Genomic DNA, 19,360 nt, shown 5'->3' on the forward strand with positions numbered 1-19,360 from the left:
TATACTATTTTTACCAAACTATATACTTCAAATTCAGTTATCTGTTTTGTTTATCAATTTGATGTGTTGCTCCGTTAAAACTATCATGTGAACTTGCCGATCTGTGTAGTCTCATAGTACTTAGATATTGCACATTGAATAGTGATAAATTTATAGCTGAAACTTTCTAATAAGCAAATAGTACATGGTGAAGTTGGTGATACTCACATTCTTGTAGTGACATTGTCAAGTTTGTTGAGAGGGCAGTTTATGAGTATTAAGAATAGTGTAGTGGTGAGACATTAAACTAGATACTGCATTTTATGAGAAACAAAAATTCAAATTGTGTAAATGCAATATGGAAACATTTCAGTTGTTATTCTTTTTAGATCTATCATGTGTCACAATGAATAAATTCCATGAAACCACAGGTATATAGAAAGAAACAAACTACATTTTTATTCAAAAAGATTAAGATGTGTAGCCTTCTGCCTTCAATATATTTTGTGAATTTGTTAGACATTTCCAATTAATTGGCTTTCTAATTTTACGGGGAAAATCCCAAAAATCATACCGTAGAAAACCTTTTTGAGTACTAGGAACTTGGAAATTATTCTATTTGTCCTAGTTCAGTGTCAAATATGGTGTAATTTATACCACAAGAAAAATTATGAATGAAATCAGTTTTATAAAATTCTGGGTTTTTCCAGTTTTCTTCAGATAGGTGAAATACATCATAGAGAAATTCCATATAAAAAAGTATGTTATAATAGGAGCCATGTAATAACCATCACACATATCTTGTACAACCCAAAAAGAGAGAGATCACCATGAACATATGAAGTTATAAAACCTTAAGATATAATGCATCTTTACCATTAGACAAATGTATAATCTTAATTCATATTGATAATACTATTGATCAGGTTAATGAATGTTTTAAAGATTCAACATGTGTCAATTATCATTGCAGGCATGTAAGAAGCCATACTGGAGAGAAGCCATATGAATGTAATCAATGTGGTAAAGTCTTAGCAAATCTCAGTAATCTACAAAGACATAAAATAACACATACTGGAGAGAAACCTTATGAATGTCATCAGTGTGGTAAAGCCTTTGCACAGCGCAGTTATCTCCAATGTCATAAAAGAACACATACTGGAGAGAAACCTTATGAATGTGATCAATGTGGTAAAGCCTTTGCAAGACTGAGTAATCTCCAATATCATAAAAGAACACATACTGGAGAGAAACCATATGAATGTAATCAATGTGGTAAAGCCTTTGTAAAACTGAGTAATCTCCAATGTCATAAAATAACACATACTGGAGAGAAACCTTATAAATGTAGTCAGTGTGGTAAAGCCTTTGCACAGCACAGTACTTTCCAATGTCATAAAAGGAAACACACTGGAGATAAACTTTACGAATGCAATCAATGTGGTAAAGCCTTTGCAATACCCAGTCATCTCCAAAGACATAGAAGAACACATACTGGAGAGAAACCTTATGAATGTAATCAATGTGATAGAACCTTTGCAACAACCAGTCATCTCCAATATCATAAAAGAACACATACTGGAGAGAAACCATATGCATGTAATCAATGTGGTAAAGCCTTTTCAGGTCACAGTAATCTCCAAAGACATAAAAGAACACATACTGGAGAGAAACCTTATGAGTGTAATCAATGTGGTAAAACCTTTGCACAGCACAGTACTTTCCAATATCATAAAAGGAAACATACTGGAGAGAAACCTTACGAATGCAATCAATGTGGTAAAGACTTTACAAGACCCAGTGATCTCCAAAGACATAAAAGAACACATACTGGAGAGAAACCTTATGAGTGCAATCAATGTGGTAAAGCCTTTGCAAGACCCAGTGATCTCCAAAGACATAAAAGAACACATACTGGAGAGAAACCTTATGAATGTAAACAATGTGGTAAAGCCTTTTCACATCAGAGTAGTCTCCAAAGTCATAAAAGAACACATACTGGAGAGAGACCTTATAAATGTAGTCAATGTGGTAAAGCCATTGCAACATGCAGTCATCTCCAAAGACATGAAGGAACACAGGCTGGAGAAGAATCTAATTAATGTAATCATGAATTAAGTGGGAGGTAAGAGGCCATTGGATTAGGATTAAGGTAGAGATCAGTGATTAGGATTATTTCAACTCTAGAGATGGTTCCTGTGATGATTTGGCAATGAATGTTGCCTATTTCCCTTGTTTTCATAGTCTCCAAGAGATTAAGGTAAAGAGGTTTACATGAATTGCATTGACAAAGGAAGTATCAAAAAGCAACCCACATAGAATTTGGCCTGACAATTTTGATCAAACATAGCAAACTTATAAAAGAAAAATACAAAATGTAAGGTTCAAAGAGCAAAGCATCACCAGGAAGTTTGATTAATCTAAATCCTGTTATTAAGGATAATCAATGGTATATATATGGTTACATTAGGGCAAGTTTCCATGTAGCTAAACTTGTGGATTTGTAGTTGTATGAAACACAAGTGTATCATGTTAGGAATTATTATTACCTGGTAATTGTTTTCCTGTGGACATACGAAGATATATGCATGTGTCAAAGTCAGAAGGGATAGATTATGTTTGCGATTCTGGGTTCTCTGTTTCAGATTTTAAAAGGTCCAGGCATGGTGTTTCATGAATTTTACCACAGCATTCAGGAAATGGAGCCATGGACATCTCGCAGTTCAATGTTAATCTACTGAGCAAGCTCTAGGACAGCCAAACTTAGGCAGTGAAGTGTTTGAAAAATAGAAACTGGTAATAATGTAATAGAAGGGACCATGTTTCAGCACCAGCAAGCAGCAGAACTCTGCAGCTTTGTCTACGTTGCTTTGGATTTAGCGGCAAGTTATAAGGGACTAGTGAGACAGTTATTGCTGAATAGCTGTAGATAAAGAATTAGAGGCTATGGAGAATAAATAAATATCACTGGAGTAAAATCTTCTGGGTAGGGTTTTTGGAGTGACAAAGAAGGTGTGTCAGAGATCAACAAGTTTGGACCTAGTGGAGCAGCTAGACTCGGTCATGTGTAAGAATCACACAGGTGGTACTGGTTTCAAATGCATGATGTTGTCATGCAGAGCAGGTAAGGCTTGGCATCATTGAGTGAGCATAAGGGAGGCTATTGGTCAAGCTTAGTTGCAGTAGAAGAACCCAGCATAGTGAAGATGCATGTACAATGGGATGAGTAGCAAGAACAAAAGGAATAGGAGAGTGGAGTCAAACAGAGCTTAGAGTGATACAGAGGGCAGAGCTGGAGAAGTGACCCAATCTCTTCGAAGGAGTAGAGATGAGCATGTGTGGATCCTGGACATTGAATCAAGAAGACCCCAAAATTATGTGATGTTAGAACTGTGTGTTACCTGCTCAGAAAAACTGCTCTCCGGGAATAAAAACTACACAAAAAATTCTGCTGCATTGAGCAAAGCAGAAAGGAGTTGAAGATCTGAAGAACACTTTGACAACACATATGGAGATGAAGAGTTTGGAGACTGTTGAGCTGGCTTGAGTCTTATTTAATTCCACTATTTCTTCCTGCTGCCTTTAGGAATGGTGAAGTGTATACTGTGAATGTGGAGGTATATGATGTGCTTTTATGTTTTTGAACATGATTACATGAAAGGATTCATATCAGAAGACTCTTTGTCCTTTGGACTCTTAACATTTTTGAGACTGCTCTACATAATGGGGACTTTTGAAGCTGTCACTCATGTATTCTCCATGTTTAAGTATGATCCCCAAAGACTCATTCGTTTGAACAATAATATGAGGCCAGGCAGTGGAATGGGGTAATTTAAATATGACACCTATGTGAGTGGCATTATGCTGTCATGTGGCCTTGCTGGAGGTAGTGCATTGCTGTGTGGTTGGGCTTTGGAATTCCTACAGGTGCTGAAGAGCTGAAGGTCCCTGGAAGACAGTCTTTTCCTAGCTGCCATTGGATCAAGATGCAGAACTCTCAGCTTCCTCTCCAGCATCAATGTCTGCCTTCAATCCTAGCATTCTTCCTGCTATGATGAAATGGACTAAACCTCTGAAACTGTAAGCCAGCCCCAATTAGATGATCGCTTTTATAGGAGTTGTCTTGTTCATTGTGACTTTACATAGCAATGGAAATGATGAGGCAGGAGCACTGTGAGTGAATTTAATGCGGTCAAGAATTTGCACAGTTCTGTAGTCTTCATTTTCTTGAAAGAATGTGTTAGAGAGAGAGACCTCATGAGTGTGTTCAGTATAATGAAGCCTTTGTATACCTCTATAGTCTTCATCATTATGAAATTATTCATTCTGTAGAGAAATACTTTGAATGTTAGTAATGTGGTAAAATCTTTATGTTATGGGATCCCATGAGTTCCAACATAATTCAAACACAAGGACATGGCAAATAATAAAAATCTTTTGTAGTCAAGTAGTTAATGATTAATCTGGACTAGAAAATATATTTAGATGCTAATCTGAATCACCCGATCCTGTCCCTGCCCTGAGCCAGAAACTGATATAGATTTCAAAATTAAAAACTATGAACAAACATGCTGTTACAGGTATATTTCCTACCAAATCGGGATTTTCTACTGTTGTTATTCGATGTCAAATGGTACAGAATGTAGGTTTTATGGTTTATCCTATCACACCTAGTTGTTCTTTTGTAGTAAGTAACAGGCACTTTATTTTTAGGAATAAAACATGAATAACAGAAATTGTGGTTAGGAACAGTCATTATGTTTTGAGGAACAAAAGTAAATGATGGAAGCTTGCTGAATATTGTTAAATTATGCATGTCCCCTATGACCTGGGACTTGAAATTTGTTTCAATTCATGATTAAATGGAGGTTGGCAACAAAATTGCAGTACTTAGAGCAAGTTTCTTTTGCTTGTTCCCAACATTTGTATATCATAGTAATCTTTAAATATATTATAGAGCACATATTGAAGAGAAATTTTATAAATATAATCAGTGTGATACAACATTTTCATAACCGTAATCTATGAATGCATAAAAGAACATATCCTGGAGAGAAATGCTATGAATGTGCAATTTGGTAAAGAAAGCCTTTGTATGTAGCAGTAATCTTAGAAACCATAAGAAAAATTCATAATGCAGAGAAACATCATAAATGTAGTTAATGGGTTAAAGTTTTGTATTTTCTACTATCTTTATACAAGAGTAAACTCTTTAGCATGTAACTAATCTATTAAAGCCTTTGCTTATCACAGTAGTTTTTGAGAACCTTCACAAATCTGCAACTAAAAATATTTTGGTATGTATTTAGCCAACATACCTATATTGAGTTACTCAAGGTTATTTATTATGTAAAAAAATTTGAGAAGTGTCAACAATAAATTCAAATTTTATGATATCTCTCCATTTTATTTGCACTTGCAAGCTCATTTTTACATACAAAGGCCATTAATTTGTATTTTCTTTTTTAGTTATTCATGTATCCAACAACTTTGCTGACAGTGTTCATCAGCTCTAGCAATTGCCTTTGTGAAGTTTTGGTTCACTTATGGAAACTAACATATCAGTTGCAAAGAAAGATAATTTTACTTCCTCCTTTCTAATTTATATTATCTTCCTCTCCTTCAGTTTTATTGCTCTACCTAACTTTTACATAATATATTGAATAGATAGTTATAGAGAGAATGGAACATCATGTCTAGTTTAGGAATTAGTGGAATTAATTTGAATTTCTCTCCAGATAATTTAAGGTTGCTCTAGACTTGCTGTAAAGTGACATTTTTATGTTCAGGCATGCCCCTTGTATCCTTAATCTCTGCATGAATGTTATCATAAAGTGGTGTTGAATATTGTCAGAGAATTTAACATCATCTCATGAGATGATCAGTTCTTCTTTTTTCTTACATTTTAATTCCATTATGTTGAATCATCACTGTGTTTCTTGAATGAAGCCTTCCTCATTGATCACAGTGGATGATCTTCTGATGTGATTTGTATTTTATTTTATTTTATTTTATTTTATTTGTTTTTTCTCTTAAGTATTTTTGCTTCTATGGTTTTATGGAAAATTGGTCTGTTCTATTGCTCAGTCTTTACTGACAGGATATTTGAGTCATCATGGGTTCAGAAAATAAATTGCCTAATATTTTTTTGCTTTTATATTGTTAAATACACTGAGGTGTATTCTTGTTAAAACCTCTTTGAAAGTCTTGTAGGATTCCACCCTAAAACTCATGGCCTTTTGATTGTATTAGTGGCATATTTGTGATGAATTCTGTTTTCCTAGTTTATGTCTGTTGAAGTTGGTTCTCTTAGTTTCATTTATTTTTGGTGTGTGGAATCTATTGAGGAAATTATCCATTTCTTTTAGAATTTCCAATTTGGTGGAGTGCACTCTTTTTAAACCTATGTCATTACCATTCTCTGGATTTCTTAATTGTCTGTTATTTTATCTTCAATTTCATTTTAGATTTCATAAAATTGTATATTCTTTATCTTTTAATAAACGTTTGTTTATCTTGTGAAATAAAAGACTCAAAAGACTAACTCCATGTTTCATTCATTCTTTGAATTGTTCCTTTTCTATTTTATTGATTTCAGCCCCCAAATTTATAATTTCTTGATGTCTCCTCCTTGTTTTCATTACTCCCTCATTTTCATCTGTTATAGTCTTTAAAGTGTGCAGTTAATTTACTAGCATGAAAGCTCTGAAATTTTTTTTCATGTAGGCATTTTGTTCTGTGAACTTTCTTCTTAGCTCCACTTTCATGTTCTTTATGTTCTATGAGATTGTGCATGTTGCACATTCATTTCCATTGAACTCTAGAAAGTCTCTAATTTCTTTCTCTATTTCTGTGTAGACACATTTTCTCTCACACAATTAGTAGTCAGTTAGCTGTCCTTCCTCACCTCCTACAGCACTGAAACATCAACGGGTTTTTGGCCCAGATGACGTCTTTTGTCTGATCATACAGTGTGGGGTCTCCTGAGTCTGGTGCAGTCAAGGACATGAGGAGCCCAATTTCTAGGAGCCACTCTCAGGGCTGTCTTGTTGCTCTCTGGGATGGAGTTTGTCCTTGCTCATCAGAAGGCTCCTTTCCTCCCCGTGGATATGAGAGGTAGCAATGGCACACCAGCCATCTGTGTCTTGACTGTGGCGAAAAGATAACCTGACCACAATGTGGAGGGCTTGCCTAAGTCTATGAACCCACAGGAAGCAGACTCATCAGAACTGGAAGTGACCATTTGAAGTAAGTGACTGTACTACACCTGGAAGTGGCAGTGATGTGACAGGCAGTGACTGGCCATAATCGGACGTGAATGTACATCACAGGAAGTGGCTCGCTTTAAGAGGAAGTGCCCATTCAATGGCTGTAAGTGACCACCACTGTCATAGGAAGTGGCTGTGTCTTGACAGAATGTGACTGTGATATAATAGGAAGTCATCGTATACCACAGGAAGTGGCTTTAATGTCGTTAATATCCTTTTTTAGCACTAATGTCTTTTTCAGAGCTGCCAGTTCAAATTTCTGGGTTGACATTCCTGCTGGGTGTGGTTCTGCCCATGTGATCTCAGTATTTGACACCACCGTTGTCCTAGAATACCTCTGTCCATCCTGAATGAGGCTGCTGCCTTTGGTGAATTTCGTTACCCGTGCTTCTATCTGAGCAGCCATACAGAGGCTCATTCAGTGAGGTCTGGGTGTGGCAGCAGGTCAGTTGGGAAGTTATCCTGGGGGCATTCAAGGAGGGAGGCTGGCGATGAGACATTCTGCCATCATCTTTAACCAGGAGGTCAATTGGTCATCCATAAGAGATCAGTAAATGGAAATGAACAAAAATCAATCAGTAACCAATCATCCATTGATCAGTATTCAGTCAGGGGACAATCAAATGTCCACCTGCCAATCAGTCACTTGATTGGTGATCAATAACAGACAGGCAGTCGATGACCAGCCAGTAATGAGTTGCCAATCAGCCAAGCAATTAATGATCAATAAATAGTAACCAATTGATTGAATATTAATCAATGATCAATATTTAACACATGATGAATCAATTGATAATTTATCAACAATCAATATAATTAAACAACTGACAACTCAATTACTTTGGTCTTCACTGGACCAAAAACTGACTCGATTGATTGCTGATTGATTGTGAACTGCAGGTTCATGACTGACTATAGGTTGATTGATTGATTAATTGGTGTCACATTGGCCATTGGCTTATGACAGGAGCCCTGGTCTGAGTATGCATTCCCCAGGTCTACAAAGGTCAGATGAAGTTGGTAGAGTAAGGCCCTTTTTAGCAGTGTCTTAAACAATCTGAATTTTTCAAGTCAAATAAGAAGTCCTGCATTTTTATTTGGATTCCGTTGCCACTGATAATTCATTTATAAACTGATGAAGAGAGTCTATCTGTAGGTTTTAGTAAGACAGAATGTTGAACTTTATCAACAAAAATTGGTGGGTTTCCATTTTGCATTTAGGGTAACCCTGGTCTTGTGGTGGGGACACTTTTGATTCTCAGGGCCCCCTTATCTCCTTTTTAGGCATCACTCATGGTCTTCTGATTTGGCCTTGACTGACAACAGGATCTTTCCCAGGTCTCCAGTCTGTTGCTTCTGTCCTCCCATCTGCATCTCCTCTGCAGTCTGTCCTCCATTAAATACTCTCTTTGCCACTCTCCTTAAATCTCTTAGACAACTCTGTCCTAACTACTCCACCCTCTGGGGCTTTGTCTTCATAGCTGGTGTTCCCTGATTGACAAAAGCTCAAGCCACTGCTGCCTTGGCTTCTGGTGATTCAGGGTCCATGGGCGTGTACTGTCAAACATGTCTCCATGACCCTGTCTAAAAAAATCTGTAGGGCTTTTATTTTCCCTCTTCCTAATATTATTGACTCTGGACAATATTGTGAGCCATCTTGTGGCCACCATGAGACCTGCCAGCAGAGATGGACGGTGCACAAAAGGCCTCCTCTTACCTTCAGTGTTGTTGCAATCCCAGTCTGGGTGAGTTTCGGAAAAGCAAGCATATTGGGGAGACTCCCTGATGAGGCCAGGAACCAGTTCCATGGCCTCTTCTGTGGTGATGGGAACCTGGAAAATATGGTAGACGTAGACTGTCTCACAATAGTACGTCCATCAAGTCAATGTCACTTCATCATTTCTTCAAAATCACTAGGAGAGCTTACCCCTTAAACTCACATTTTCAAAGTTGTCTTGTTCTGAGAAACACAAATACAACCCACAAAAACACAAATAAAACCTTCCCTCTCTAATACAGACACAAGAAACAACCAGAAAGTGGCACTCATGAGAAAGACCTCTCTGTGACTCCACAAAAACAAGTCCATCTTTTTCTCTATCAGGCAGACATGAGAAATAACCAGGAAGCAGTCCACACCCATAAGAAAAGAACCAGATTGATGGGCGTCTCTCGGCTGCCCTGAGCCCAGGATAAATTAATGAATTTGCATGAATCATTTAATTTGAATAAATTTGCATATATTAGTAGCTTTTACTAAATGTATGTGGTGTGTTTGAGCATCTGTGTGAGGCTGGGGTATGACGGTGAGCAAGGGGCAAAAAGTGAATTGATGATTGATCAATAACCAACAATTGACCAATTGATAATCAATACCTAGTCGAAGATTATTGATCAATAACCAATAATCAATCGATTGGTAATGAATATCTAATTTATGATCAGCTGATATTCACGTACTTCAGACTGAGTCTCAGGATTCCCCCCTGGTCCTGCCATAGCCACAGCTCCCAGATATGTCTTTACTCACTGAAACCTGCCACAGACACAAAATCAAGCCCTCGTTCCCAGAAGGATGTGACACTGTGTAGAATCAGGGAACAGATAAAGGCCCAACCAGAAACAAAATTCAACCACAACCATAAAAATACTCAGCTTGTAATAACACAACCAACCAGCAGGTGGCGCTCACAGAAAACGAATGTGGCACCACTGAGCCCTGGATGGAAAGGATACAGCCTGCAGTAACAAGGACCAACCAGCAGGTGGAGCTCACGCACACATTAATTCGTACAGAATGTGTATATATTTGCATATATATGCAACATATATTGGTGTGTGTATATATTTGCCTATATATATTGGTGTGTGTATATATTTGCATATATATATTGGTGTATATATTTGCATATATATATTGGTGTGTGTATATATTTGCATATATATGCAACATATATTGGTGTGTGTATATATTTGCATATATATATATATATATGGAGACTGTAAAATTGCATATATTTATCTTCTGATGGTCACATAGCAGTAAAATAACTCTTAAATTCATTCTGCTGTACTTAAATATCAGGGTCTTGATCAGCCACCATCAGAGAATTTTCCTTCTGTAATCGATCAGATCAAATTCACAACCCATAGGCAGACAATTTTTAGGATGTGAAAGAATTGTGAACACACACTCACAACTGGGATGTCTCTATAAAATCCCTTTCCTCAGGACTCAGGATATATTGGGGAAGTGTAGGTTGAAGTATTATTATCCATGCCAGAGGGGATTGAGAAGATGGAAACCAGGGTTTCTAAAACAACAAAGATGGACGCACATGTGAAATTACAGAGACCGCGGCAGCACGCACAGGGCCTGCACGGCTCTGTTCAAGATGGCGTCTCAATATCGAGAGGGGAACAGAACTGCACCCCCCTTCCAATCTGGTTGACATCCATTTACATAAATCAATATTAATTGTTTCTACAATATATAAAATGCTCTGTGAAATGAAGGATGACGCCGTACTTTGGCGTCTCTCCCGTGAAGTTGACGATGACATCCTCTGTGTAGACATCACTTTCTAGAAACATCATGGCCGCCAGACAAATGAAAAAGGCGACATGAAAGTTCCCGTCTGGATTAAACATATTTTAACACACTTGCGTTCAGATGTGGTTTACAAGAATCTCTTATCTCAAGTGCGGGTCATGGTTTCCCGGGTCGCCTGGAAGGGAAACTGAGGCTGGGGACGGGGCCACAGGAGAAACATGGAGGCAAGACGAGATTTCCTGCTGCAGACACAAAGTTTCATGGGTGACTGAGAATCTAGAGTTTGGGGGCGACACCCTTCCCCCCCAGGTCCGAGAGACATGGTGGGTGGGCGTCGGCTGCCGCGCTGCCCCACAATGCTCTGCGGCGGGCGGGCGGCCTGCTGAGTTCAAGAAACTGCAGATCTGGAAATCCAATGGACTTCTCCTTTTTCCATGCTCTCCGCCCCAGGTGGGGGAGGCTGGGGGGAAACTGAGGCCTGGAAATTCCCGCTACGAAGGCTGAGGGGGAGGGTGTGGTCTCTGAGACATTCCTCCATCTTCCCCTTCCCCTCCCCATCTCCTCTCTCTCTGTCTCTCTGTCTCTCTGTCTCTGTCTCTGTCTCTCCCCCTTTCCTTCTCCCTCCCTCTCACTGTCTTTACCCCACACACTCCTCCCCTCCCCACACCCTAAAAACACTCTACTCCACCCCACACTTGTCCTATGGTCTGGGCCTGGATGGGCGGGACTCTGTGTAGACACACCACATTCTGAGCCCCGCCCACCTCCCCTGTCAGTGACGCCCACAATGACGTCCAGTCTCACTGAACCCCACCCCCATCCCCTGTAAGTGACGCCCACAATGATGCCCATTAGCGCTGAGCCCCACCCAACTACCCTTGCAGTGACGCCCACAATGATGCCCAGTAGCGCTGAGCCCCGCCCACCTCCCCTGTCAGTGACACCCACAACGATGCCCAGTCTCACTGAACCCCACCCCCGTCCCCTATAAGTGACGCCCACAATGATGCCCAGTAGTGCTGAGCCCCGCCCACCTCCCCTGTCAATGACGCCCACAAAGAATGCCAGGTACACTGAGCCCCGCCCACCTGCTCTGTCAGTGACGCCCACAATGACACCCAGTTGCGCTGAGTACCGCCCACCTGCTCTGTCAGTGACGCCCACAATGACGTCCAGTTGCAGTGAGCCCCGCCCACCTCCAATGTCAGTGACGCCCACAATCATGGCGTTTCTGTCATTTTCTGGAACTCGGTGAACTCTGCACACCCAAAAAATGCTTGTGTGTGGTGATGGCGATGTGTGGACTCAGTTGATGTGTCCCCGTGCATCCAGTGCACACACTGAATACGTGCAGTTTTAGCTAAACTGTCGCCACGAGTCGCCTTCCAGATATTCAGTGGATATCTGCGGAGACACGCCAGGCATTCGGTCAGATTTTAGTTTGTATATAATATTTATACATAATATTTATATATAATATTTACATGTAATATGTTATTTAAAAACATAATATTTATATATAATATTTATATAGATTTTCTTTTGTATGCTAATAAAATATGTAAATAGGCACAATTTAAATAGTGGCAGGAGACTGTCCCTATTTATGGAATAGGGAATATATATATATATATATATATATATATATATATATATATATATATGTATGTATATGTGTGTGTGCTTGTGTATGTATATGTATAATAAATCTTTAAAATAAAAAAGAAGGTATCAAAGTTGTGCTGCAGAGGTCTTTCAGAAGCCATGCCTTATGCTAAATAAAGCTCTTAAGAATAATGTATATATTTACATATTTATCCAAATATACATTTATGTGTTTATGTATTTCTGTATTTTATATATATTTATATTTATATATTTTATATTTTTATTATTTTATATTTTATAAATTTTATATTTTATATTTTAAATAAAACATAAATATAAAGACATAATTATGAAATATAAATATATAAATATAAAATGTATTTTAATAAAAATATAAATATAAAAATATATAAACGTTTTAAAATAAATCTTTAAAATAAAAGAAAAACTATGTATAAATGTTGTGGTTGGGAGGTCTGGCAGAAGCCATGCATTATGCTAAATAAAGCTCTTAAGAATAGCATATATGTTTACATATTTATTCATATATTCATTTATGTATTTATGTATTTATGTATTATATACATTTATATTTATTGTTTATTTTATATTTTAAATGTAACTATGAAATATAAATATATTTATATAATATATTTATAAATATATAAATATAAAATATATTTTCAGAAAAACATAAATATAAAAATATATAAGTCTATTGAAATACACCTTTAAAATGCAAAAGGTATGCGTCTAAGTTGTGATGGAGGTTTTGCAGAAGCCATGTCATAGACTAAGTAAAGCTCTTAAGAATAGCATCTTGTGAACTACTTACAGAGGGAAAAAGGAAATGGGAGACTTCTATGAAGACAGCAGAAACAATCAAACAATAGGACACACTGGGTGCGGGAGTCTCAACAATACTGCACTAGGAGAACACACCTTATCTCAACAACATTACAACCCAAGCCTACAGTGGCCTTAGGACTGACAACCACAGCCCCATATGGTGGACAGAGTTGGGCTCTGAGGATATAAAATGTCCTGAAGGCCCTGGCCCCAGACCATTACCAGCTCTCCTAGCATATTCCTGGCTTTAGACAAGGAGCTCTATTTTATTCTCAGTGCATTGTGGCCTCAGGAAAAGATCCCAAGGCCCAGGCCCCAGGCTGTTATTGTCTCTGCCAAGTGTGTGCCTGGGCTTGAGAAGAGCTATCTCAGTCTACATACTTGAGGACCTTATGGAAAGACATGCTGGATAAGGCTAGCCCTCCATACAATAGTCTCTCTCTCTCTCTCTCTCTCTCTCTCTCTCTCTCTCTCTCTCTCTCTCTCTCTCTCTCTCTCTCTCTCTCTCTCTCCAAACCCCATCTCAATTGTGATTTTTTTACTTATTTTACAAATGTCGCCCAACTCTCCTGTTCCACCTCCCAGCATTCTTTACCCCATCCCGTTCCCCTTTTACTGTGAGAGGTGCTCCATCAGCCCACCTCCACTCCTGCTATCCACGCACCCAGAACCACCTCACATCTGCTGTTCTCCTTGATGGCATCAAGTCTCTGCAGGATTAGGTTATAGTCTCCCACTGAGTACACACAATGCGGTCCTCTGCTACATATGTTCCTGGGGCCATGCACCCGTCCACACATGCTCTGTGGTGGATTGCTTAGTCTCTGTGAGCTCCCAGGGATCTGGGTCACTAGACACTGTTGGTCTTCTTAAGGGAGTGGCGTCTCTCAGAGCCTCTTCATTCCTTCCCCTAAGTCTTCCCCTGACTCTGACCTGAGTCCAATGATTGGCTGTAAGTATTTGCATCTGTCTCAGTTGTTGTTAGAACCTTTCAGCAGACAGTCGTGCTCAGCTCCTGAGTGCGAGTGCATAGGTGTTTTTCCCTCTCAAATGGCTGTCAGCTAGTGTAGTCTTTCCACTGAGGCAGAACTATGCTTTTCCCAATTAGAAAATGGGGACTGGAGGCACACCAGACCTTAATGTTGGTTATGAAGTTGTAATGACTCATAGAAATGCTTATTACAGTCCTGATTTTTGCTATGGGCATGTGCCAAGAAAATGGATATTTGTGTTGTACATTACAGTTGCCTCACCTGTTATGATTTGCAGCCATATATCTAGACAAACCTGGTCAACAAATATGTGAATCCTAGCATCCTAATCTCTAGCTGGCCTGCTTAGCACACTACTCATCTGTGGGGTGTTTTTGAGGCAGTCCACTATCAAATTAATGCTACTTACTGTCACTAATTCCTAAGCTTGGTAAGTCCTTTAATTACAAATTCTACTCGTCTACATCACAGGATAATATGGTAGTGCTCCCCAATATATGAGATGCCTTTTAACAGCTCTATACAATTAACTGCAGGTCGATCTTACACATAAGTGGCAAATGCTGAGGGCAGAACTTGTATAAGAATCAAGAGAAACTAGATTTGTCCATGTTTGGCATCCTGCCCATGACATTTCTACAAGCAAGCCCCTGGTCCAAATGTTTTGAGCAGAATCAGCCCTGGTAGTGAAGTTATTCAGAGGTCACCACCTGATGTACCAAATGAGGAGAACCACAAGGGACCTCACAGGTGGCCGCATCTGGCTACATGTGACTGATGCTTCACATCCAGCGCCAGGGAGGACCCACCACCCCCGCTCCACTGCTCCTCCACATTCTCCTCAATATGGTCAGAGACCCTGTGCTCAAAATGTCTCAAAAACTGAACTTTTTTGTGTACACCACACAGAAACCAAGAACAGCACTCAAAGCAGGACACAGAGAACCATTCAAGCCTGTTAAGCCAAAAACAAACTTTAACATGTCACCAGGAAGAACCTGCCTCTTAGTCTGACTAGCAGTTTTGCCTGGTGTCTTACTCCTCCTCAAGGTTAGAGTGTGCTTCCAGTCCTATTCCAGAACTTTCACATATCTCAGTTCAGGTTTGCACTCCCATAGCATTTGTGCCTGTCCTCCAAGAAAGACATCCATCTGCACTACCACCCAGCCCTGGAGGAGGACACACCATTGCAACTGAGGCTGTGAGGCTGTTCAGCTGCTTTCTCCACCCTTTGTGAGCAGTGATCCTGCACTCATCATGACCTGAAAACATAGCTTGTTTGAGAATTCAGCACAACACTTTCCCTTCTTTCTGAAATCTAGGTGGATAACCTGTTACTTGACTTGCACTGGAGGTATAAAGCTGGCTCATCAGAAGAAGATGCCCAGTTACAAGCCCAGGCGCTTAACATTAAAGAGGGATTTTAGGAAACATGTACTTGCTTTGTGGCTTCATACAATTCCCTTCTACTAGATGATACATATTAATAAAACCTGGGAGAAACCCAGGAAACAGATACAAACAGTGTGGAACACTACTTAGAGTCAGCACATCGTTCTCAATAGTAAGGTGGGGAAAAAAAACCACAGTTGTGTTAGCACAGATTCTCTAGATCAAAATATCTCATAGAGAGGGTGAATTTTTCTGTGTATGTAGAAAGAAGATTTATTATAATGTCTCAGAGACAGTTGTCCTCCTCTTCTAATAATGGCTGTCTGCCAAGGCCAAGGGAAACTTCAAAATCAAGGACTTATCTTCCAGTGAAAGGGAGCTGCAATTTCCCTGAACCCAGCATGAAGCCAGAAAAGAAAACCCTTGTTTCCTAAAGTCACTACTTAAAGTTAATAGCCTGGGCACCCTTCCCCTTGTGAGTCAGATTGATAACTTTAGTGCACCTGAGGAATGGGCTATGCAACTTATTAACATTGATTACATGAAGGGGAAGGCAAGTGCTCTGAGGAAAGCTCAGGCAAGGACTGAATTTAGGTCCTGTCAAGTGCAGGGTCATTGCTAACAAGGAGAGTAGCAGGCAGCTGAATAGCCTGAGGTGGAATAGTGGGGTCCTTCCATAGGGCTGCTTGGTGTGAAAGCCCTCTTGCAAGGCAGGGCACAAATGCTAAATGAGTGCAATCCACTCCTAAGATCTGTAAAAAATTTCACCCTGGACTAGAAGCACAATTTAACTGTAAGGAGTGGTAAGGCTTACTGGCCAATCTAGAACTCAAGCCAGACCTGCCATTCAAAGAAAGAGGCGGGATTATCCGGGTACCTTTCTTCAAGTTCCCTGTGGCTTTGCAGACCAGGATAGTTCACTGTTTCCTGATCTGAGCTCTGCTGTTCTGTGTTGTGCTGTGAGGGGACCTCGGGGAAGCCCTGAAATCTGAACATGGTAAGCAAAGTATATCGTCTCACAATGGGGAGGAACAGGTGGCCGATCAGAGGGTGCTGAGGTGCAGGCTCCTATCAGTGGTTGGATGGGAAACATCAGCTAGATGTGACTACCTGTGCAGTTTGTAGTGATGCTTCTTACTTGCTAAATAAGATGGTGACCTCTGAATATCATTACTATCAAGGCTGAATCTTTCCAAATCATTTGTACCATTGGTTTGCTTGTAGAAGCATCATGGATGCTTTTCTTGATTCTGAAGAATATGTCCAAAACATTTTGTGTTTTACACTACACATTGAGAGGGCAGGTATGAAACTAATAGGTCTATTTTAACCTATGATTTGTTTTTGTTTCATTTTTATTGCAATTTTCATATTTCTTTACATGTATAGTGTTTTGGATATTTTGTTGCAAGGGAACTTTTTTTGTTTCACTCTATTTGGTATTTTGGATGCTTCATGTACATTAATAGGAGTCTTTATCTTTAGTTTAGAAATTATTCATGTAAAATTTCATTAAAACTATTTTCTTGACCTTTGAGCTGATATTCTTTTATTACAGTCAATTGAAGTCTTTGCTTTTGATACATTGCGGTGTTCCTTGTTATTTAGTGCCAGTAAAATTTTATACACAAATTCTTTTTTGACCAATAAGTCCATTTATTCTATTTATCTTATTTTCTTGTTCAGTGTGTGAACCTTGCCTCTGTAGTTGTCAACGTGCAGGCAATTTCAATGGCCTGCTCTTAGGGACTGAGCACTTGCTTAAGTCATTACCTACCTCCATCAGCTGCTGCTGTTGTCAGGTGTGCTTTAGATACACGGAGCACTAGCTTCAGCTGCTCTCTATATGTCTTCCATGTTTCTGTTCTCTACACAAGCCCCCGCTACAGTCTTTCTCTACTCTCATCCCAGGCTCTCTGCTCCCTATATGTGTTCCAGTCCACAGGTCCTCTTGTGCACCCCTATCCATTCCCCCGGTCCTCACTGCTCTCCTTTCCACAAAACAAATTTTTTTTGTATCAGAACTCTTGCATGTTTTAATTTTTGAGGACCTATTGTGACAGGATACCTTGGATTTCTTGTTGACATATTTTCCTGGATTATGCTAAGTATATTCCTATGCGGATATCTAAGTATCTGGGTTTGTGGTGATAATATGTCTAGATACTTGTCTCTGGGTTTGTCTTGTTTAGGTGGTAATTTTATTCCCAAGGTATTGTTTGCTGTCTGTATTTTCAGAGAATGTTGACTGCGTTTTTCCCATTTTACTGACCTGTTTGGTGGGGATGTTCAAGAGGGAATGCTTACTCATGTTGAAAACTGGCAGAAGTCTCAGGCAGGAAATTATGATCTTAACAATCCACCAGGAGACTTAGTCAGGAGAGAGGTTATGCTGTCTCTGGTTTTTGTACAGTATTAGGTAGAGCTGTGTAAATTGCATGTGGGATAATAAATAGTGTGGGGAATCTTATGGAAAGCCTAACTTTTCTCATGGCAGGCATGGCATGTGGTTGAAAAAGGAGTGTACACTCCTGTCTACCGGAAGAGGAAGCGTTTAATCTGTACCATTTTTATATTGGAAAGATAGGACTTGCTTTCTGATTTTAAAAGATTCGACTTTCTAGATATTGCCTTGAGTGCCAGAAGACAGTTTAGACATTTGAACAGTGTAGGAGCTCCAGCAGACTATCAAGATCACTATAGACCGAATGCATTTTATCACAGGATAAACATAAGCCTATAGCATCCATGGTCAGAATGCAGTTCATTGGGTCCCCTGGGTATCCCCAAAACGTGGGGCTTCAATTGTCTGCTGGGCTAAATGCATCCTCTCCCAATGAGGCCAGACATTGGAGTACAGTTAAAAGAACAGATACCAAAGATAGGCAGAAGCTTTAGGGACACCGCCTGTTCCAGTTGTTGGAGGACCCTCATGAATACTAACCTGAACTTCTGCTACTTATGTGCCAGGGCCTTAGTCCAGCCTGTGTCTGCTATTTGGTTGGTGGCTCAGTCTCTCAGTGTCCCCAAGGTTATTGGTTAGTTGAGTCTGCCAGACTACCTGTGGAGTTCCTACCATTTTCAAGGCCTTCAAGACTTCCCCAACTCTTCTTTAAGCGTCCCCAAGGTCCATCCCATTTTTCATTGTGTTTCTCTGCATCTGTTCAGTCAGCTGCTGACTTAAGACTCTCATTGGACACTTATGAATGTCTCCTGTCTGTGAGCATATCATTGTATCCATAATAATGTTAAGGATTGGAGATTGCCCATAAGGTTTGTCTTTTTTTTGGGCGAGTATTCATTGGGCATTCCCTTATTCTGTGCTCCAGGTGTGCCCCTGGTTTTATTTTAGATGGAACACATTTTGTTCTGTGTGTGTACTGTGCTGTAGTTGAAACTGATCCTTCAGGTTTCCTCTCATGCTCCCATACAGTCAATATTTGGACTCTGTCCCTAAATCACATAAGATGCTTTAGCCTCATTTACATTTAATACTAAGCTATTTTGCAAGCATGGTGGTTTAATTTTTTTAACTTTGTTCCTGTGTTTTTGTTTTTCAAGACAAAAATGTCTCTGTGAAATCCTTCCTGTCCTCATAGTCGATATAGGAACCACATAAGCCACCTGAAATGGTTTTGCACAATAAGGATATGTTTTTGTGCAGCTTTCAATCCTCATGTTTCACTTTGAAATTTGGCCAAATAGATAGGTTATATTCT

General features: G+C 39.5%; 1 protein-coding gene across 1 annotated transcript in view; it reads left to right on the top strand.

Moving 5' to 3' along the window:
• LOC127673205 (zinc finger protein 433-like) overlaps nucleotides 1-2,081 on the top strand; it is a 78,581-nt gene extending 76,500 nt beyond the window's left edge. The window contains 1 exon segment of the mRNA XM_052168810.1: nucleotides 953-2,081. Within this exon segment, the coding sequence (XP_052024770.1) occupies nucleotides 953-2,081 (1,129 nt within the window).
• Nucleotides 2,082-19,360: the final 17,279 nt, after the last annotated feature.

The sequence above is a fragment of the Apodemus sylvaticus genome, chromosome 22 (assembly GCF_947179515.1).
Source record: "Apodemus sylvaticus chromosome 22, mApoSyl1.1, whole genome shotgun sequence".
NCBI lineage: Eukaryota > Metazoa > Chordata > Mammalia > Rodentia > Muridae > Apodemus > Apodemus sylvaticus.